The sequence below is a fragment of the Natator depressus genome, chromosome 18, assembly GCF_965152275.1.
Source record: "Natator depressus isolate rNatDep1 chromosome 18, rNatDep2.hap1, whole genome shotgun sequence".
Classification (NCBI taxonomy): domain Eukaryota; kingdom Metazoa; phylum Chordata; order Testudines; family Cheloniidae; genus Natator; species Natator depressus.
Window position 1 is genome coordinate 9,628,413 of NC_134251.1, and position 23,074 is coordinate 9,651,486.

A 23,074-nucleotide genomic window follows, 5' to 3' on the forward strand; every position below is an offset into this window, starting at 1 on the left:
ATAACAAAATAATACATAACAATGGGAGGTCACAGTGAGCAACTCAAGCTGTATTGGATAAAAGGCATGCACTAGCTGTTCAGATGGAGCTATTACAATCTACACAGGGGGAGGATCTAGTCCCCTTGCCACCATTATCTATGACACTGATAGTCATGCATTTAAAAAGCTTGCATTTTATTACTATTAAAGTTTATTTAAACTTAACTCCATATTAGTCTGGAGATTTCATATGGACCAATCCATTTTGGTAATATATGTAAAAGTTATCTTAATAGGCACTAGATAGCTGTAACAGGGTCTCCCCAAACTCAGCATCAGACCCTGCCTCACTTTCTCCACACTCGTGTAAGCCCACAGGCCAACTTACCAGCCAGCTGCATCAAAGGAGTTTCCACCACTATCAGTATTGCCTTCCCTTTTCTTAGGGTTGCATTTATTGTTCACATACAGCCCAAAAGCAATCAGCTAGGTAAACCAGGTCCTGCTGCCTGGCCCCTCCTAAGACCTACTGCCTCAGAAGGCTGCTTCTACTGAGAGAACAGGTGTCACTAGCCAGGTCTGTCCCTACCTAGTGTAACAAGCCCCTTTCTGGTACTTTCCCTGATCCAGAATCTCCAGCAATCCCCTCCATACAGCTCCCTCCCAGCCCCCAGGTAAGCTGCTTGTTGGTCCTATCTCACCATCTGAGATGCAGCTAGTCAGTCACAGGTGGGGGCCATAGGGCTCTGCCTGACTCCCTTAAAGAGGTCATCTCACCCTGAAACAACAGCCCTAATATGTGGGACAATATTTTCTCTGTTTCTTTTCTTGTTAGTATCATCTTCTTTTTACTGAACTAGCAAAACTTACAGCCTGCATTGATTTTGCTGCAAATGCAATTTTGCATTCACTTAGAGCTTTGTCTGAACACTTTAGCCCCTTCAAACAGTTGCAGTTTGCTTTTTCCCCCTAATGCTTCCACTGCATTCATCTGTCTCTATGGGCACTCTCTAGTTGGTGGCTAGTTCAACATGACTCCTTTGGAATTTACCTCTACTAAGTCTTTGTGCAGCTAATGCAACTGCCTTATGGTCGTGCATTCTTGTGGTTTGCAAGGTGTATGTCCTTGGGAAATGTAGAGACGCAGGGACAAACCTACCAGATCCCACCGTCGCATAACACGTTCCTTATGTGGTATGATGCCATAAGACAAAGTCAAAGCTGCAATTTTTCTATAGCAGCACAACACAGTGTTGTGGCTTGTTCAAAGTTAATTGGAAGGGGGGGGGCGGGGTGAGAAATTTCCATGCACAGCTCTGGTGCCGATCATCTATGACTCATCTGCAGTATAATACAAAGCCAAAATGAGAAGCATTGCCCCTAAACTGCTCCAGCTTGTGACTGCCAGGCAACCCAGCGGAACAGACGGACCAGTTGGATCTGTCCAAGAGCCGAGCAGCAAGCGTCTACTTCACGCTCACCGACTTGGCACGCTCTGCAGTGATTATGACTGTGTCCAGTTTTACCTCCCCTTGGCTGGCATGTGTCCATTAATTGGGGCTTTCACATTTACAGGTGCTTTCCACAGCTGACTGCCGTTCCTGCATGGAGGTCTGGATTTTAACTCACAGGGCACTATACAATCAGGATGTCTCTACGTACGCAGGCAGGGTGGCATTCTCCTGGTGCAGCTAAGAGTTTGGTAGGTTTGTATCTTCTAAAATGCATGGCAACTCTTGTTGTCATGTTTCCCCGTGTCTAGTGATAGTGCTTTCTTCCAAAGAGTTTAGGCCATCTATCCTTCTGCAGTTATTAAGGATTTAATTAAGTGGCATCAAACAGCTGTTAGATATTAAGGGCCCCAATCCTAATTCCATTGAAATTCCACCGATTTCGATGGGCTCACAAATTATATCTAAGGATTCAGAATCTGCTGGGGCTGAGTTTTCATTGCATCTTTTCTTGCTGGGGAGTGAAGAAGATCTGTAGTCTCATCAGACAAGACGTACCTGCTGCTTGTCCTTAGGAGCTCAGTTTTACTTGTTACCTAAGGCCTTAAAAGTCAGACAGAAGTTTCCTGGGAATATGAAACCCAAATTACATCCCCTCTCCTCTCCCCAGTAGAGATGAAAATAGATCACTATGTGTTCCACAGGGTCACCTAGACAAATTAGTCTACATGGAGCTACGGGCTCTTGCCTTCACCCCACTCCCAGTTCTTAATCTTCTTCCCAAATGAGACAAGCCCAGCCCAACCCAGCATGTAAACATGAGCCATCAGCCCTGCACCAGGTGGCCTCTGACTCACTGGTGGATCTGGGTCACTTCCAATTTCAGGGGCTGGTTCCCAGGGATAATGCCTTAAATTACTCTTAGCATGCATGAATTGGCAGGCCAGATTTTTGGCAGAAAGGCAGAGCAGGCAACGCTCCCTCTGTTGATTGGGTGAAGGTCCACCATGCCCATCCAGATTAAGGGATTTGCTTGCATGGGTACATGCAAATAACCCTCTGTAAGTCCAGCTTGAATGGGAGCACTGTCATGAGTTAAGGACTGCAGGACTATACCCCGCTCCTGGTTTCTCCACTCTGGGTGCTTTTGTTATGTTATGTTATGTTATGATTTCAAGATGGCAGCCCTCAGACTGGGGAAATTACTGAAGGATGTTTGGTGTGAGCAAAATTCCTTTATCCTGAGCATTGGTCATGCAGATGTCTTCTTGGAGAGGGGGTAGGAAAGCCTCCATGCACAGCACTGTGGAAGCCCAGGCTGGTTAAGCAAGCCTTTCTCCACCTATTCTACAACTATTTTTCAATGAGCTTTAGTAACAAATGCCACCACTGGTCAACCCCAGGGTCTGAACTCAGAACTAGAGCTGGTCAGAGAAACTTCGATGGAACCATATTCTTCAAGTTCCATCGAAATTGAAACATTTTGGGAAATTGGGTCAAAAATAGTTCTGACAATGTCGTAATTACTGGGTTTGACATTTTTTGGAATGAAAGGTTTAAACTTTTGTTTTGAAATGACTTCATTTAGATTTTTTTTTTAATTTTGCATTTTATTATATAATAGTCAAAAAATCTATAAAAGTTGAAATGGAAGTGAAACATTTCCATTGGTCAAAATAAAATCTTCTGATTGACCCGAACCTATTTTCCCCTGGAATTTTCCATAGCAGAAAAATTCAGAATTTTCAGTTTTTGTTCCTGTTTGGAATTAAGCTAAATTTAGAGATCTCAAAATTCTTCACAATGTGGAACTTCCATCCTCCCACAGCTCTACTCAGAACTCCCAGTATTCAGACCCAGACCTTGATTTACCTGCCTGTATATAGCGACGTCAGTTCTTGCACAGTTCCTCTCCTAATCACTTATGTAATATTTGTGAAGGCTGTCATATCAAGCCTACTTGATCTACAGGAGTAACTACAGTAGCTGGCAGCAATAGTGGGCTGTTATATGTTCTGTGTGGATTAGCCACTAGAGGAAGACACAACATATACTTCATATGTTGACATTAAGGTTACTGGTTTTGTGATCTTATGTATTTAAATTGTTACTTAATCCATCAAAAATGTGACTATTAAATGTAGGACTGAAAACATTCAGGAAATGCTGCTTAATTAATACTTCAGATTCTGCCCAGTTCAATTTTTAACTGGGTATCTTTCTAAGTGTGTGATTAATGCCTAGCAATTTCCATGAGGCACTCTGAAGGTGGGCAACAAAGAGTGGAGTTTCAGCTACATAAATAAGCTCCTTGTGCCCTCAGTTTCCCGCTATGGTCCCATTCTGTAAAGCCAAAGATCTTCCAAGGCTGGACGTTTTAGAGGCCGTGGGCAGAGGCCAAGTCAGCTCTGTAATGAGTAGAAGGGAATGTTAAGAACTGACCTTGGTATCACTTCTGTAACAGTGAAAGAAAAGTAGGCCGTACTGATGAAAAACAGAACCCTGAGTCGCAGCTTGTAGCAGACATGAAATAACAAATGTCTATCAGAACATTAAGTGGAATTTCCTTGCCAAATTCCCATGTGGTGATTACATGCTCTCTCCCTGCATATAGTTATGTCAATACTTGTGCATTTCCTCTCCTACTCAGCGGTGTCATATTCGCCTGTTAAACACCCATTGCCTTTCACCACAGAGGTGTCCGCATTTCAGAGGTAGGTGGCATGATTCCTGTAGGTACATATGACTGATTTATCCATACCCAGACAGTTTGTTTTATCTTGCCTCTCTCAACTCTGCCTTTCCAAACAGATTTACTTCTCCTTCCTTGTCTCTAGGCTGCCCATTGGCAGCAGCTTTCTCCTCCCTTCAACTCTTTCCTTACACCAATGGGACTTGCATACACATATCAGAGGGCAGAATCTGACCTGTTGTCCTTATGGAGCCTTTCCTATGTCCCCTTCCCTTGCCTCCCCTCTGGTACAGAACAACTTCCTGATAGATCCTGATCCATTTGCATGACATCTAAATAGCCCCTTTCCTCCTATATCTATACTACAGTCCCCATGGGTGATGTATTTTTAAGTCTTTGACTCAGTCGCACTGCTGACCTTGCCCATGGCAGGTTTGTCTCTCTTTGGGGCTCCTGGAGTCAAATATGTGATGATAAACACCTTGCTGCTAACAAAGGAAATGACTCCTAGGTGAGCTTCCAACAGGTAAACAAAAGGGCCACTCAAAGTGACGTTTGATGCCACTGTACCAGAATAGAGGATAGTATGTTACTCAGTAGGTGAAGTGGTTTTTGAAGTTACACTTTTGTGGAGGAAATTGGTTACAAACATTTGCCCCATCTCTGTTTCAACACAGTTCCAGTGGTTATTAAAACAAGGTATTTAATACCTGAATAAACCAATGATACTGAAATAGCTTTTACATGATACACAAGTCACGGTTCCTTTCCTAGAGAAACAGTAAACGGTATCTTAGTGTTCACTGAATGGTCGCTTTCGGTTGTCAGCGGAGCTCATTGATGCAAAGCTGGCATTTGGACAACAGATTTCCCTAGAGAATTCAGTAAGTCTTAGTATCTGACTAAAATGTAAGGGCCTGATCCGAAACCCATTAATGTCAATGGAAAAACTCACATTGGTTTTAAGAAGCTTTAGATCAGGCCCTTAGTTAAGAAATTGTGTGGGGGCCTGATGCAAAACCAGCTGAGAACGTGGGTCTTTCCATTGACTTCCAGGAGCTTTGGATCAACTCAGATATGCTTTCTGCAGCCATTATGCCCATGGAGTAGCTGCGGGATTGGGCCCTGAATGTGAAATTCACCCCTGTGCAGAGAACACACACAAGATTTATCTGTCACTTAAGATCTAAGCACTTAAGCAGGCACCTAACTTTAAGCACACAAGTGGTCCCACTGAAATCAATGGGATTGCTCACATGCTTGAGGTTAGTCACATGCTCAAATACCAGGCTGAATTAGGGCCTATTGTCCAGATTTTTAAAGCTGTTTTGGTGCGTAAGGATGCAGGTAGGCACCTAACTAACTCTCATTGATTCAATGGGAGTTAGGCACATATGCCCCTAGTAAATGCAGCCTCTAGCATGCTAGGTGATTGCTCCTAAATCCATATTCAGGCAGCTAAGCTGCCTAATTTTCAGAGATGCCAGGCACCCCAGACTGTGGCACTACCTGCCTGTCAGTGAGATCAGAATTTAGCTCCGTATATTTAAAATTCCTTTTTCTAAATAATTGTTTGTCTCGCTCAATACCAGAGAGGAAAAGAAAAAAGAGAGAGACAAAAAGAGTGAAGCAGAAAATACGTGTTGTAAGTGATGTTCTCCTCCGGACAGAGATTTGAGTTTCATATTCTGCTTGCTTGATCTTCCCCCCGGCCTTTCATTTTTCGCCATTCATGCTAATGAACCTTGTAGTCCCAGGGAATCTCTTCATTTCAATTTTCCAAAAGGCTTGTCTGACATCTACTCTGTGGCCTTAAATGTGTAAAATTGATCTTTCCTCACTGTGAGCCACTTCCCCTTAGTGAGCCACTTGACTGTGCTGGGCCAGATCCTCAGATGGTGGAAACTGGCAGAGCTGGAGCGAGGCCATTATGCCTAAAACAAACCCAACAGCTGCCTGCCCGACAATATGTTTCGCCAAAAGAAAACATTTACTTAGAACCCAGAGCCCCGATGAGCTCCCATAACTTCTAATAAATAAACGAAAGCGTCCTTTGGGCCCAGAAATTTTTAGCAATAAATCGTTCCACAGTAAGACCATAATCATAATAATACAGAACCACTGAGCCAGAAAGTCCCCAAAGTGCTTTACAGACTGCAGCAAAGAGCTTGCTCCGTCACGGCTGAAATGCATCCAGCTCTGGAGAGGAAGACAGCACCCATTCTATGCCAGACACGCTAAACAATCATTCATAGGGAGGGAAGGGAACTATTATAAGAAGCTCAGCACAATGTGTGTACCAAGGTTTGAATTTGGCCAAGATATCAGGACCAACGCTCTGTGGGCAGGAGCTCATCTTTCCACATTTTTAACTGGAGCGAGGACAGTTAAACAGCGTATGCTCCTTAATGCCGTGCCGGGGCACTGGCCCAGGACTGACTCACAGGGAAGAATGTCACCTACGGAATCGCCCGCATTGCTTCTCGTCGCAACAGACACTTCCTAGCAGGTATCCCACCCAGGCACTGAAAGTTTGCCCATGTTGGTGAAATCACATGGGACTGCAGGCTGAAAGAGTAGGGCTGCTCCTACAGATGGTATCTGTCAATTTTGGAAGCTGTGAGTGCCCCGGAGGCTGAGAGGTGAGTCAGGTTTTTGAACTCTTGCTGCACAATGCTGAAGTGACTTCAGATGAGGAAGTACAGCCCCTGCCTGACATTACTGTCTATCCATGGTATTTCTAAAGCACAGCTCACCATGGGATCTCTGCACTGGAGAACCATGAAAGGCCCCGATCCTTCAAGGCTCTGAGTGGGAGGCGTTTCACTGCCTTACTTCCCACTGATCTCCTGCAGCGCTCCCAGCAGGCGTTCACCACTTTGCATAATGAGGGTCAGTGGCAGCACGGAGGGTGCCCCAAAGGGCCATATCCTTCCCGGCTCCCCACCCTGTTCCAAAGTACGGGTTGATTTTCATTCACCTAATTTCGCCTCCTCCTCATGTTTCCTCTCTCTTTTTATCCTTCCTCCCCAGTGCGACGTCAAAGCAGTAGACAAACGTGATGGGCTGATGCTGGGTTACGATAACTGGAAGCAATCTCACTGGGGCTGGTCTTTCCTGCCCCATTCAAGCTGGCAGTCCTGGGGGCCCACAGTCATCCCATGAGTGCATTTTGTATTTTTGGAGGGCCCACCCAGAGAGAGGAATGGATCAGTCAGGTCATTGGCTGGGCATCACTATCGTTTCACAGAGGGCCCAGGTTGGGCTCTGAAAATTTTCTGGAATGCTTGCTGGAAATCTTTTACTATAGGGAATCAGCACTGGGTTTATCTGGGTCCCCCAGCATTAACAGAATACAGACACTTTAAACAAAGACATGCCACCGTGTTAGGTTTGAACAGAGTTGCCTCTAGCAACGGCTACAATATGTACAACCCAAGAAGTGTGCGTTTCATTCATCCTCTTGAGATTTCCTTCCCATTTACTGGCCACAATGTCACCGTTGATTTCAGCGAGTCCTGTCTTGCCTGAATAATCCAATTCATTACACATTGGTGACTTCCAGATTACCAAAGCGTTCCAAGCGGCACTGCTCTGGCCTACTTAGCTTCATATCCTCACAGCACTCTTCGTTTTTGAGAGATCCATAGTCGTCATGGAAATCAGTGTCTTTTCCACTGAATCCCCTTCCAATTTTCCCCAGGGGAAGCTGCAAATGAAATCAGAGGAACGTAAGGATAATCTCCATCATTGTATGGCGATTTTTAAGAGCAGGTTAGAAAAAACACCTGTCAGAGATGGTCTAGCTAATACTTAGTCCTGCCATGAGTGCAGGGGACTGGAGTAGATGGCTTCTCGAGGTCCCTTCCAGTCCTATGATTCTAATGTCATGGGGAGAAAGAGACAGGACGCACAATAGTGTCATGGAGGGAATGGGGCACCAGATCTGCTTAATCAAGAACTGACCCTTTAAAATCCACGTACGGTCAGAAGTAGGATTGTAAAGATGTCATTTCCGCAGAGTTCCATATCGCAAAAGCTTCCAGATCCAAATTTGCTCAGTATACAAATCAAAGGTTTGTTTCTCTAATTGCCAGCACTGGAAACTCAATCTGGAATCTGAGAGTATTAAAAACCCACAGCTGGCCCCTGCCAACAGACTCGGGCTCAGTCTAAGGGGCTATTTAATAGCAGTGCAGACTGGATCCCGGGCTATGGGACACTGCAAGCGGGGAAGGTCCCAGAGCTTGGGCTCCAGCCTGAGCCCAAATGTCTACACTGAAATTAAACAGCCCCTTAGCCCAAACCCCACGTGCCCGAGTCACCTAGCACGGGCCAGCCATGGGCTTTTAATTGCAGTGTAGACATGCCCTTGAGGGCAAGATCCTTGTCTGGTGTCAGTTAGCATAGCGCCCCTGGAGTCAACGGAGTGACGCTGATTTACACCAGCTGAGGATCTGATCTGGAGAGTCAAACCCTGTGAGTTCTGCCTCTCGCACCAACAGCATTAATACCGATTCTGTACTCAGAAAGGCACTGGCACCTGTTGATTCCCAAGGAGGTACCAAATCCAGCTCACTCACCAGTAGCCGGACTGGCTGCTCTAAGAGGAGACAAGAACGTTTGTTTGAGTAAAGTCAGCAGGGCTGCATTTGTATTGAGTAAGAAAAAGTTTTTGTTTTTTTTTTAAAGTGTAGTAATAAGCACAAAAGTGACTCTAAATCTTACTCTTCTTCACACCACAGATCTGGTTCCCTGAGTCTGTCTCACTGGCTCAGCTGACTAAAGCAGGTTCCTATTGCTTTTGTACGCTTATCTTTGCCCAGCCAGGACAGCTGCAGGAGGACAAGACGGATCTATTCTGGCTCAGGTGTCCTCAATAGAATTTTTCACTAAGTTCTGTCTGCAGATTCGTCATTGCCAGTCATATCAGTGCACAGCTTGATTGTCAGCTCCCTTGCTGAGGGGCTCGATTCTGCCACTTGTACTCAGGGTACTTCCAGTCAAACTACCCACATAACGAGGGACCACTCGGCGTGAGTAAAGGTAGCAGAATTAGACCCTCAGTTTGCAGGGCTGGCAGTTAGGAATTTATTATTTTGTGCTTGTAATCTGGGTGAATCTAACCCCGAGTCATTGAGCTACAACAACCAGGGAAGTTCCAGGGTGGCATTTTTACAGTTACTTTTCAGAGGAGAATCCACCCACACTTTAAAAAAATGGCTTCTCTGATTATAGCCTCACATTAAGGCTTGAAATATGTTTGCATAGTTTGCATCCTGCTCCATACTTCCAAACAACCACCCTCCAGCTTCCATCAGGGACTCTGTGTTCTCTATCTGTGTTCCTACGGAAGAGGTTGTTGGGGGGGATGGTTTCGGAGTCTGTCCTGAAGTCCCCCATTGTTTCCCCTTTAACCGTAAAGCCCAGGGCCAGTTCCTCCACTGGTGTTAATCAGTACAGCACCATTAAAGTCAATGGAGAGATTTCAGTTTGGACCAGCTGAGATTCCAGCCCTTGTTGCAGGCTGAACCCCCTTCCAGCCATCTGGAGTGGCAGGCACATTGCCAGTCAATGGAGTTCATAATGCTGGCCAGCAAGGGGTGCTAGAAAGCAACATAAGATACTAACCCTACAAAAGGGCTCAACCAGGGCTCCCTTGACATCTCTAGAGAAAGCTTTGACTCTGTGGAGCCATTGCACTGGACTGCTTTAGACTGCTGGCCCAACACCCACGTGTATAAGACTATTTCTAAATATTTCTAAGACTATTTTAAAGTATTTCTTACATTATATATAATGTAAGAAATACTTTAATACACAGAGAGAGAGAGAGAGAGAGAGAGAGAGCTAATTTTAAAATGAATGCAATTAATTATTTCATTAGCTCACACATGCCTCTTCTGAGTATTTACATCCCCAATTATCATGGAGATGAAATGACAACTCCAAGCAGAAAATCAGTCATTTCCAGCTGGGAGAGGGGAGTAATTTGGACGTGGTGATTAAATGGCCCATCCTGTGCAAGTTATAATTGGTTTGTTATTGAGCTACTCATCACATAAATTCCAGGCTTAAAAATGCCAACTTTCCCTGGACACAAAAAGGCTTTTCAGTGCAATTTAATTCCTGTAAAGAATATAATTTATAGTCACCCATCTTGCATTATGCTGCTTAATGCCCTTACTCATGCACCTGGTTGATAACGGTAATTAGCACCAGTGGGGAAGCAATGCAGAGGGGTTTACTGGGGCAATCTAGGGCTGTACTGCCTGCCCAGTTTCCCGATGGTCTCTGTGTGAACTGCCATAGGCTGTACTGATAGGACCATACAAGTGAAGAGATCAAACCTCAAAGGGAGAGCAGCAGGGAAAGGGGATCTGAGCCCGAGTAAGCGGTCATCAGGTCATATTTTCAAAACAGCTCAGGCCCAGATTTTTCAGTAGTGTTTAGTAACCAGGGCGGGTCATAGTGTCATATTCGCCACCCTGCCAGCCTCCGCTGTAAAAACGTAAACAGACTCACCCTGCTTGCTTTGCATTTTAAGCTGCTCCCCTCCTCCTTGCTCTGCCTGGTAGCGCTGGAGGCGCGCCTGAGTGACCCCTGCTGGATGAGAGTCGACGCTCCATACCGCTCGCTCTCTAGAACACCTGTAGGGCTGAACAATGAACAGGCACTCATCTCACAGAAGTTTTTAATGTGGAGCCAGTAAACGAAAGAGCCACATTCAAAATCCACCAAACCAAACAAGTGGTGGCTGGGTTTTTTAAAAGGACTGGTTCATCTGATGCCCAGTTATAACAGGCATCCATGACAGCCAATAACTGAGGCTCAAATTGTAACATCTATGCTACGGCAGGACCAAAGGTGAAGTAAGCTGGTACGCTCCCGTACGGCATACTGGTAAGAGCCAGTGCGCTGTACCGGGACCAGCTTTCCCAGGTGGCAATTTAAAGCCCTAGGGTAGCGGTGGTGGTGGGGCTCCGGCAGGGATTGAAATGGCCCCGGAGCTCCAGCTGCTGCTACCGCCCCGGGGCCCTTTAAATCCCCGCCAGAGCCCTGCTGCCGAAGCCCTGGGGTAGCGGCGGTGGGGCTCCGGCAGGGATTGAAATGGCCCCGGAGCTCCAGCCGCTGCGACCGCCCCGGGGCCCTTTAAATCCCTGCCAGAGCTTGGCTGCTGCTACCCCAGGGCTCGGGCAGCAGGGCTCAGGCGGGGATTTAAAGGGCTCGGGGCTCCGGCAGCTGCTACCACAGCGGAGCCCCAGGCCCTTTAAAGCTCTACCAGAGCCCAGAGCCCCGGGGTAGCGGTGGCAGCTGGGAGCCCCCAGGGCTCCTTAGTGATTTAAAGGGCCAGGGGCTCCACTGCGGTAGCGGCAGCTGGAGCCTGGGCCCTTTAAATCGCCCCCGAGCCCCCAGCCGCCTCTGCAGCTGGTAGCTCGGGGGTGATTTAAAGGGCCCCAGGCTCCCAGCCGCCACTATCGCAGCTGGAGCCCCGGGCCCTTTAAATCAAGATTTTAAATCAAGATTGAAAGGGCCTGGGGATTTAAGGCCCTGCCTCTTCCGGTTGAGGCCACGCCCCCTGCTCAGGACTCCGGCGTACCGGTAAGTCCTCTAACTTACTTTCACCCCTGGGCAGGACTAATGTGATCTCATTCTGCACAGTGTATTGTAATGGCCGCAGGGATCAAGAAAGAATCCTCCCACACCCCCCATGTGTAGAGGTGCATACCTGGCCAAGTGTATGGCTTTTTTGCCTTCCTCTCAAGCGTCAGGTATGGTGACTGGCCAATAGTCTCACGAGCCAATACTGTCCGCCAGCATCAGGCCCAAAACAAAACTTCAACAAACCCAGTATTTGTGAAAGGCCAGATTTAGACCCAAACTTTCCGCCTGGCCCCTGTGTCTATAATGAGGTGAACAAAAACCTGGCTCCACGTCCCCAGAAGCTTCAGAAGAGGTCAGCTCCATCTGTGCTCTGACTCGGAGCAGCAAATTCCTGCTTCCCAAAATAATGAACTTCAGGCACTGACCAGCACTCCGGGCTTTCCAGCTGGATATAGATGAGGGTGCATTTGCCAAAGAGAGATTTTTACAGGGTGCAGGGAGGAAGACATACCAGGCCCCTTTCCCGTCTGCAAGGTTAGGTGGCGCCAGATGCTCCCACATGCATCTGCCAGAAGTGGTGGGACTTCTTTGACATACCCAAAGTGGACCAGAGCCCTAAACTGGCTTGGCCAGAAAAATCAAAGGCATTGGATAGTGCACACTAGGATGGCCTCCAGGGGAGAGCTGATTACAACACAAAGCAGGTGTATGTGCTGATCTGGACAGCTGACCCGGACAGCTGACCCTGCTTTGGCACTAGAAGCTCTATTCCAAAGGAGAAATTGCCTTGGCTTGATTCTAGGATTGCTTTTCCTGGAGCGGGGTGTGTGTGTGTGTGTGTGTGTAATTCATCCCCTCGCCTGCGCCATCCACGATTAGACGGGCTGGCTCCGATCCTTTTGTGCCGTGACAAAGTCCAGTCCTCTCCATTGCTCGCAGTGCGGGTCACCTGCTCCTTGCTGTCATCCAGTCACTTTCCATTTGCCTTCCCATCAATTGACACCCTGGCTTTCTTCCTCCCAGCAGCCATTCCACCCAGCGCCACAGTCCCCGGCAGCCAGGTTTTCTTCTCGCTCTGCAGTGTTAGGTGGTGGGGACACAGCGGCACAAGGAAATCTTTTTGCTGCTCCTCTGCTCGCTCGAGGGACACAGGGTCCAGGTCAGTCCCTGCACCTGCCTCGCTTTTGTGCCTTTCATGGACATTCCCTTTTCTTCACAAGTGTCATTTGATCCACGAGCCAATCTCCTGCGGCCAGCAGTGGGCTAGGCTCCATTCTGAGACATCGTGGGGCCAGGGTCGTTCAGCCTCTCCATTGTCAATGCACATGCTTTGATTTTACACAACTACTTGGGAAGCAACTCTTTTATCTCACCAGCCTTTCCGTCTCCTCCTCCTGCTGCTGGCCCCTTATTAGCTCTAGCTCACTGGCTGCTATGCTGGTCTTATTCCCTCTCTGCAGGAGGGAGAAACCATTGCTGACAACTCTGGATTCCTCTATTGGGAGAAATGGATTCAGGATGATGCCTCCTGGCTCCCCCTCTGTAAGGTCCCTCTCAGGCACTACCCTGATCATCTCATATCCTGCTTCACCCCTGAACAGGTATAGCCTGGAGAAAGGCAGAGTAAACTTCCTCTCACTGCCCCTCTATCCTGACCTGCAGGGACCATCCCTAGAAATGAGGATGGGGACATTTTCCAGACACATTCCAGCCCTGACCTCTCTGCCTCTTCTACCAATTGGGACAATGGACTGAAAACCCCCAACTTATTCTGTGTAGGTCTCCAAAGACCCAGTAATATGGTAGCATCTTTAAAGTTACTCCTGACATGTTGGATTTCAACAGCTTACCTAGCAGTGAAATCCTTCCCGTAACTCATTAGCAATGCCATGAGCCATCCTTTGGACAGCTGGTTTTGATGCCAGGAGAGTGGGCTGTGCCTTTGCCATTCTGGCTGCTGCTTCTCATCGTGACAGTAACAGAGCAGTCAGTAATCAGGGCAGGCAGAAATATCGCTTTCTAGTGGATGGGTTCTGCAACGTACAATGCTGCCATCCCCAGCGCAAAGCCTTCTGCTGTCAACACAGCGGATTGCTTGTACAGTACTGACAGCTCAGAAGCTCTAGGGCTCCCAATTTGCCTGGGCTCTTTGCGGGTGTGTGTATGTGTGTGCAAACAAAAGCACAATATTTGCAATGTGAACCATCTGTTTCGGGTGAGCCAACTAACCAGAGCCATCTGTATAGTCGGGCCTGAAAAAGCTTGAAATCTCACTGCCTCCACTGGAAATTTGCAGGAGAATTCCCCTCTCAGCTCTCAACTGGATACTTTGCATAAATCCTGCTTGTGTGGACAGAAGTGCCATGCAGTGAATGAGTGCCGAATACGCCCAGCAGAGCCCCGGTGCAGCGACCTGTACTCTACGTTGCCCAAGGTAAGAGAAGTCCAACTCAGCCTGTTATACAAAGTTGTTTGTAAAAGTCAGCAAAAAGAGGAGATAAAGAGCCTGATACTAACTGGATTGTTTAGGTTACAAGAACTGTGCTAAGGGATCTGCAAGGCTCCTGGTAAAGTCACAGGGCGGCATAAGAATGAGCGGAAAGATTCTAGAGATGGGTGAAGATGTTTATGTTGGAAATTAGTGGCATGTTTTTCCATTTCCTTGGACATTGTTGACCTGGGGGGGGGGTCACGCCAGGGATGCGGGGGAAGAGGAAGACATGGACTGGAAGGAGTGAGCTTCACAAGCTAAAAGCAATGCCCTAAAAAGCCCTGTGCTGGAACGAGCTCAGTGTAGCTGATAAGACATTGGGCCGTGCTTGCGTTACTCCAGCAGCAAAGTTGCAAGTGAAAGTCGGCTCCAGAAACAGAAGCTGTATTTTCTAGCTTAGCTGTTCTTTTTTCTCCGGGTGTGCGCGCTCGTGTTCTGTCTAAAAGAAAACAGGCCTGGACGTCACTAGCAGCCATACCTGCTCCAGACCACCTCAGCTAACTTCATCTCTTGTTCACATCCAAAAGGACAGTTAATACCCTCTGAAAGACTGGCACACAGGGGTTTCTTCCGATCAACAAAAACTAAATACAGCTCAAATGGTTTTTTAATGGGTGGTTGCTACAATCAAAGTAAGCCATGATAATTTGACACAAACCTAGGGTGACCATATTTCCCAATGCTGAAAAGGGACACCTGGTAAAATTACTCATATTCAAGCGTGTTCAACGGCAATCAGTCAGAACTATGCAGTACAAACATTCAAATTAACATCAAGCTGACTGAGCCCCTGTTAAAAAGCTGCTTAAAGATAAGAAGGTAAATAAAAAGAATCCAACTATACTAATAGTTGGATTCTTTTTATTTACCTTCTTATCTTTAAGGCTTTAGTGTTCACACGGGGAGAGGTCTCACACACACACACACCTCTCTCTCTCTCTCTTTCTCTCTCTCGCTGGGGGTGTGTGTCTGTGACTGACCGACCCGACCCTCCCTGCCTGGTGCTCTCTGCCCTTCCTGCCTGGCTGGGGCCTCGGGACGGGCCTGCCTCTCCTGGTACCTGGCACCATGTCTTTCCAAGGCAACAAATGGAGAGAGGTGGGGGGGGGGAGGGGACTCAGGGTCACATGCCCCCCTCCCCAGATTTCAGCCAGGATTCATACCAGAATGTGGCCAGCAGCAGCCTTTCGGCAGGGTGCGGGAGGGAAGGGATGGGAGCTGCTTCCAGCCGTGGGGGACGGGGGTGGGGGAAAGGGATGACCTGGCCCATGTCTTTGCAGAACTCATCTCTTCCCACCCCTACCGCTCCCCTGTGGCTAGAAGCAGCTTGTCCCTTCCTGCCCACACAGTGTTGAAATCCAGGCTTCTGCTGGCCACCAACATAACCCAGCCCCCACCTGTCCCCCGACTACAGCGTGGGCAGGAAGGGGTTAAGCCCTCAGGACGCATTGGGCACCAGGGCCCAGGGAACCTGACTGCAGGGGCTTCAGCGAACCCGGCCAGAGAGGTGGCGCAGCAGAGGAGGGTGCCTAGGGGACGGAGCGGGTGAAGAGGGTCCTAAGCCCCTGCCCGGGGGGCTGCTGTGGAGCCTGCAGGATCAGGGCACGCACAGGCTGGAAATTGCTTCTCCCTGTCCTGCCACTCCAGAGCTTAGCTGGGAGGCAGAGAGGCTTCCCCTTGCCAGTGCTGTGCGGGGCTTTAGCATAGGCAGGGCTCGGCTCCCCCTGGCCAGCGCCCCAGGCTGGAGGGTCTTGGGCTTTCCCAGGGTGCCTGCCCAGCCAGAGCCAGTGGGGGAAGGAAGGAGCCTGCCGGCCAGGCTGTTGGTGAGCTGAGCGCTCCGACCGGGGACTGGTTCTCTGCACAGCGATGGGAGCAGGAGGGAGGTGGGTGGGGAAGGATATGGAGGAGCAGCGGGGCTGGGGGGAGTGAAGGGGCAAAGCAGGGAGAGGGGGAGCATGTAGAGGGCCAATGGGTGGGCAGCAGAGGAGACACGTAACCGGCCGCTTGGCACCTACCCGCACTCACCAGCCACCGCAGCTCGCAGCCAGTGCCGGCCGGAAACGGGACAGGGGGGTGGGGCCCTGCTGGCCGAGAGCCGTCAGGCCCCTGCTGGTCTGCACTGACAGACCAGCAGGGGGAGCGGCTGGCCCCCCACGCTGCAGCTTTGCCCCGCCACCAGCCTTGCACCCCCACCCCCATCATCAGTCACTGGACCCCGCAACTCACCGCTGGTGGGCGGGCGGTTGGCGAGCAGGTATCCAGCCAGCAGCGGGATCTGCCAGGACTGATGGGGGGCGGGGAGACAGAAAATACAGGACAGTTTGCCCGTTTTTAAGAAAAAGTCGGGACACCTGCAGGAGGGCTTAAATATTGGACTGTCCCTTTAAAAATGGGACATCTGGTCACCCTACACAACCCCCCAGACCACACTTTGCTATTGAATATTGTAATAGTGAACATGGGTTTTATTACCATCTTATCCCTTGTTGGGACTGAGACACACACACACACACACCCGCCCCCTTTCAATACAGCAGATCTCCCAGAGAGGCAGATTTTGTCCCTGCTGGAAACGATGAAGGACTCCCCAAAGCACATCAGCCGTGAGCACGGTACAAATGCTTCAATAGATTAGATTGGATCTACACAGTCCAGCTATAATCACAACAGCTGGCTGTATTTTAGCCTCAATCTACGATCACTGCGTGTCAGTGTGAATGCTGTGCAAAGACTGATGGGAGAGACCGGCCCTTTATGAAGCCTCCACAATGATCAGAACTTTCAGCAGGGCCGCAGAGCTCGCCAGCTGGCCACTTATCAGCATTTCATCCATTGGTAGCCGCAGTCACTCAGCTTTTCCCATCGACAAATCAACAGGCGTGAAACACATTCCCTGTGTGGAGGGCCAGCACAAGGCTTATGCACCACTTAAATCGCACTTAATCCCTCAAAATAGAGCTTTATCCGATACTTACGTGATGGACCCCCTCTTGGCCAACAACAGGCACTGAAGCACAGAAGCCTACAGCTGAAAGCATACGTCTCTACAGTTTGAGCTAAAAAGCCAGAATCTGTGTGAATTAGGCACAGAGAGGGCACATAATAGACACTGACTAGTGTGTTACACAAGGGATTTATACTGGCTCTCTGACAATGGAGAATTTCACACTGGGATTGTAATTCCAACCCAGTGGTACATAGAACGTTATTTCAGAGCTTCAGAGAGTTTAAGGCCAGAAGGTACTATCCAGCCTGATCCCCTGGATATCGCAGACCATTAAATTTCACCCAGATACCCCTATACTAAGACCAAATACATTAGTTAGATTAAAGCGTTTCAGTCCTCAGGAGCCAGACAGAAAACAGGGGAGACCGAGCTGTTGCTAGTGTCCAAGGCCTTGCAATGGCAGGGGATTGGTTAGGTGAGCTATGCCCAGATGATCTCAGCAGGCAAACCATGTCCCAGAGTGTGGAGGAAAGAAAATACACCCCATGGTCCCTGCCAAGCTCGCCTGGGAAAAATTCCTTCATGACCCCAAATCTGGTAAGCGGTTAGACCCTGAGCACGTGAGCAAGACCATCAGCCAGGCATCCAGATACTTGATACTTCAAACTTTTCCTCTGCCCATCTCTTCATTTATATGTGACCAATTTATGTGCTAGGAAGTTCCCTTTTCTGCACTCTCCTCCCACGTCTGCATGATTTTAAAATGAAAATGGAGAGCTGCCTAATCTGTGTTTGAATCGTAGCACATACTCCTTGGAAGCCAGTCTGAAAGTAAAGCTCTCCCTAGTTAATAGGTCCTGTCCTGCTTTGAGCCCATTTGAAGTACAGCTGGGTCCCAGCCAGTGGCAGATTTAGAGTTAGTGGGACCCTGTGCGCAGCTTCATTTTTGGGGTCCCCCCTAGGGACCCAGACAAGAAAAAGAACATTCTCTCTCATCTCCCCCCCGTTTTTCATTCTTTTTTTCTTCATTCTCTTCCTATATTATGTGTAATGGGAAGTAAATGAAAATAAAGTGAGCTACCTTGATTGGGACGGGGGTTGTCATGTGGGAGGGGGTGCAGGCTCTGGGAGGAAGTTTGGGTGTGGGCTCTGCGCTGGGACAGGGGGTTGGGGTGTAGGAGGGGGTCAGGGGGGCAGTGCTTACCTTGAGCAGTGTGGCTCCCAAAGCAACCGGTACACACACCCCTCTGACAGCAGCTCCTAGGCAGGGCGGGCCAGGTGCCCGCAGGTGCCGCCCTTGCAGCTCCAGTTGACCACAGTTCCTGGCCAATGGGAGCTGCGGAGTTGGCACTCGGGGCGGGAACAGTGCGTGGAGATGCCTCCCCCCCCGGGGCCACAGGGACACGCCGGCCGCTTCCGGGAGTGGCATAGCACGGTGTGGAGGGAGGGTCGCAGGGTGGGCAGGGAGCTGCCTTAGCACTGCTGGCACATCACTGCACGCCCCTCGGGGGAGTGGGACAGTGGGTCTCTGTGCACTGCCCGGGGCAGTACGCGGAGCCGCCTCCCCCATGCCCCACCAGGGGTGTGCAGAGACGTGCCAGCAGCCGGCCCTTCTGGGAGTGGTGTGGGGCCACCGGGCATTTTTTAATGATGCGCCTCTGCTTTCGGACTGAGCGCACGGAGCGAAAGCTCACCTGAGGTTTGCCAGGCGATAGCAAAGACTGAGGAAAGATCCCTCGGAACTGATGGGATATCTACAGCTTGCAAAGAGTTCACCCGCAAACTGCTAGGTGGCAACTTGCATTGTGTTCTTTTGTCCTTTGAGGAAGATTGGTCGCTTACGACACTTATTAAGGGACTTTGGTTTCATATAAAACCAGGAAAATAACTAACTATATTCATGCAACATTTGGCTGAGGTTTCAAACACAGAAAAGTCAGGAAACCGAACGTTCTGGCTACCATGGCAACTGTAGCTCAGCCGCATTGTGCATGTAAAGTGAGCACCACAAGCAGCCGTGGGGGTTGATATCATAATCTGTCACACTCGGATTTAGCTGTCCAAACGGTTCTAGAAATGCTAACTAAAGATCCAGCAGCCCTGGCTCTCTTTCCCACAGGAGTCTCCTTCACCAGCCCTGCATAGGATGCGGGAGCATGGGATAGGCCCTGCGGACCCCCCTGGGTTTCCGTGAAGTAGCATGAGCTCCTGCTGGGATTCGTCCTGGTTGCTACTGTGTCGTCCTGAGGCCACTCTGCTGGCTAGAAGAGCGGAACCAGAGTGGCAGAGATGGGTGGTTCCATTTCAGAGTCCAGGAGCTGCCCCCTTCACCCCATCAGTGGGCCCCTGATCTGTCACCCCCAGGGAGCTTCTTGAGCCTTCCATGGGTGTTTCCACAGTAGGGTCTGATCTGTCTTAGGCTTTTTCTTGCTCTGAATACACTTCTGACTTTCAGAAATGTAACTTGGCTGAAGAAGAAAGAAAACACTCTAGCTGCCATCACCACACTCTGGATTTGGGAGAGGGATTTTTTTAGCTTTTCCTAAGGGTTCTTTTGTGCTTGGTGGCGAGATCTCGAAGCCAAAGCCGGACAATCAAGAAAGCATTGGAAGATAGCTTTGGAAAATGAAATCCAGGACTTTAACACAATGGGGCTGTAAGATAAGCACTCGGGTGGTATCATAGCGACAGGAAAATTGAAAGAGTTGAACAGAAGTTGAATGTAGCTTTGCAGAATTAGGAACAGATGGCTAGCGAGGGCTTATGCTGGAGAGAGAGAAAGCAGTGGAAAGTATGTTGACAGTTATGATAAAACACAGAGGAAGCCTTATTTGGACACTGATCTTAGACACTGTAGGCCTACTGCAGCTCAAATATCAGAGCAAAGCAAACAGTTCCATAGATTAGGAGCCGGGATAGAGATTCATCCTCACTCTGGGTGAAATTTGCTCCTGTGCAGACAGCCCGCATAAAACCTATGCACCTCAGTACAAGCTGTGCGTAGACCTTGTGCTGGCCTGCTGCACAGGGTTGGGTTACTATGGAAAGTAGCATTTTACCTAGATGAGGCCCATCTAGTCCCTGTCAGAGAGATCCAATGATGTGAGGATCTCCTCTCCTTAGGGGAGGGTTGGTTGGCAGGATCCCAGACAGAAAAGAGCTCTGTGTTTTATATATATTGGTAATATGGCAATTTATGGTTATACCACTGCAGAGCCAACCCATGTCACCACCATGTCACTCTTAGCCTCAGCGCCAGTGGCTGGTCCACGTAAGAGGTTAATGGGCTACCAACTAAGGACAAACATCCAATACAAGAATTCTCTGGGTAGCTGGGGAAGAATCACTTTCTTCATCAACAGCCTTATTTTAAACAAAAGAAGCATAAAGAGCCTGAAATTGCGCACAAGTAAGATGTTGAGTGGAACTTGAGCCAGGTGAAATTGTTCAGACAAAAACTTTTTTTCCAGTTCAAAAATGCAGGTTTGGCAATATTGAAACGTTTTGTGAATTCATGTCGAGTTGGCCAAATTGTTCATTTCAGAAAAAAAAGAAAAAAAAAAAAAAAGAAGACGACAAATTCCCCCAAATCAAAATGTTTGATTTTGACATTTTCAGAATGAAACATGCTGATATTTTGACTTAAAATGACTTTTTGTTCCCAAATTTCCTTCAAATTTATACTAAGAATATCAAAAAACATTTTAAATGGTGGAATTCAAAATGAATGTTTCAGTTTTGTCAAAACAAAACATTTCATTCAACCTAAAATGATTTTTTAAACTTTTTGTTGCACTGAAAATTTTGAATATTTTCATTTTTGCTCCAACCCAAAACAAATTTTTTCCGACTTTTCGAAATTGTCAGCAAGTTGAAAAATCTGTAATTCACTTAGCTGAAAGTGGAGCCACAAGCTGATGTTTCCAGTCATGACACACTGCATGGCCGCTTTGTGATAGCACAAAAGGACTGACTAAGTTAAGATCCATGACATGCATTTTTCATGTTCAAGCATCAATCAGGGTTTTAACTGAAGACTTCATAGCTGTGGAGTGCTGCCTTAATATTGCGCTTTATGACACTTATAGCCAGTGCTTTTAAGTTCATATGCTTCACTGATCAGAGGCCTGAATTTCTTCTTGAAATATTTCCTGCTATCTCCCTCTGGCACAATGCTAGGGTTTCACTGCTTGGGTAAGAGATCCTCCGCACTAAAATGTTGTTGTTTTTTTAAAAGGAGATGTGGGGTGAAAAGATTTCTTCTGCTTCCAGTTGGCAACTAGGTGTGGGAACAGAGCAATGGTCTGGTTGGTGGTTCTACTGGCCTCTAACTGGAGATTTTTCTAAAATCTGCTCAAGGAATTATTTTGGGGAAGTTCTCTAGCCTGTGTTGCACAGGAGATCAGATTAGATGATCACAGTGATTCCTTCTAGCCTTGGAATCAAGAAGAGAAAACATAAGCGGCCAGTAGAAATCAACAGAGACCAGGAAGAACCGGCAGAGACCAACTGGAGGATTCTAATGGAAGCTACTGGAATGTCCACTGGGGAAGAGGACTCTCCCCACAGAAAGTGAAAGGAGCTCCTGTAATGTGTCTTTTTATCATTCCACATTCTCACGTGGCAACCTGTAAAGAGTTCCCAGCCCGTGCGCAGCTGAGTGACAGCTGAGGATCACCCACAGCAGAGGGATGAATTGAGAGCACTACAGTCAATGGATGGATTCTTCCCCTCCGAGACCTCCTCAAACCAAGTGTCTTAAAAGCCATGAACTGTCCTGCTGCTTTATTTAGCTGTTTAATATAAATATGTACATACTGTAAAGCTATTTTGCACTGTCATCTGCATATCTCAAAGCAAGTTACAAACAGTAATTCTCACCACACTCTTGTGAGGTAGGTAAGTATCATTATGGCCACTTTACAGCCAAGTTAAAAGACTCGCCCAAGGTCACAGAGTGAGTTAGTGGCAGAGCAGGAGTAGAACCCAGGAGTCCTGACTCCAATTTCTCCTGCTGTCACCATCGGAACTCACTCCTTCCCTATCTATTTTAATACATTACCGAAACATGACAAACAGACATATCACCAAGATACATTAACAAGATTGCTTGGAAATAGCACAGACAGCTTCATTACAATTTCAATATTATGAAAAATGTTCAATAAACTTAATTCAAAGACAAGCACACAGCTCCCAAAAACATGAAAATGGGCTGTGAATGCTGATGAATCCTTAGCAGCGAAAGGATAACCTCTTCCTCTTTGATTTACCAAGCCCCACCCTGTAATTTCCTCCTAGCAAGTCCACACTGTCCCTGGCTCCAAAACTCCACTGTGGACAATTCCTCCTGCTTCTGGGGTGCAAAGGTAGAAAAGCAGGTGGTTAGAATTATCTCCAGGGTGATATTTCAGCTGGGATGGCACTGAACACTGTAGACAATAAATAACTTCTGTGCTCCCAAACATGAAGGGTAGCAGGTAATCCTGGTGGCCTCTGGCTTGCCAAGGGCATCATGGGAAGGGCTGACAGAAATGTTGTGTTGAGTACCAGCAGGAAGTGAGGCACAGTCCGCACAGGTGCCCATATCCTACTGATGCCTCTGTGCAATGCTAGGTTGTCTGTCCCTGCTTCATCCCTGGGAATCCCCATCCATTCACTGTGCTTTCAGAATTCACCTGGGTGGGGCCAGAATCCAGGCCTCCTTTTCAAGGCCATGTGGTGCAGTTGCCCACGAAATATGGAATATCTGTTGCCTCTTTCCCCAGTTCAACCATCAGCCCGCCTGAGGCACTTGAGACCTTCCAGGAGGAGGGATTCCAGGGTTTCCTCAGACATCCTTGGGCAGGCGTTGGCACAGGAGCCATCTCTTCTTTCCCAGACTGCCCATTGGGCAGGCTGCACTC

At 48.2% G+C, this 23,074-nt stretch overlaps 1 protein-coding gene across 8 annotated transcripts in view; it reads right to left on the minus strand.

Moving 5' to 3' along the window:
* Positions 1–3,102: 3,102 nt before the first annotated feature.
* Positions 3,103–23,074, minus strand: part of KAZN (kazrin, periplakin interacting protein) — a 712,699-nt gene continuing 692,727 nt past the window's right edge. For 6 of the 8 annotated variants that reach the window (XM_074934068.1, XM_074934073.1, XM_074934074.1 and 3 more), the window contains exons 15-16: positions 10,651–10,783; positions 3,105–7,834 (exon numbers count right to left, since the gene is read on the minus strand). In XM_074934068.1, the coding sequence (XP_074790169.1) occupies positions 7,670–7,834; positions 10,651–10,783 (298 nt within the window). In that variant the 3' untranslated portion in view covers positions 3,105–7,669. Of the gene's footprint in view, positions 7,835–10,650; positions 10,784–23,074 lie in introns of all 8 variants that reach the window. The other 2 variants (XM_074934070.1, XM_074934067.1) reach the window with 2 other exon arrangements.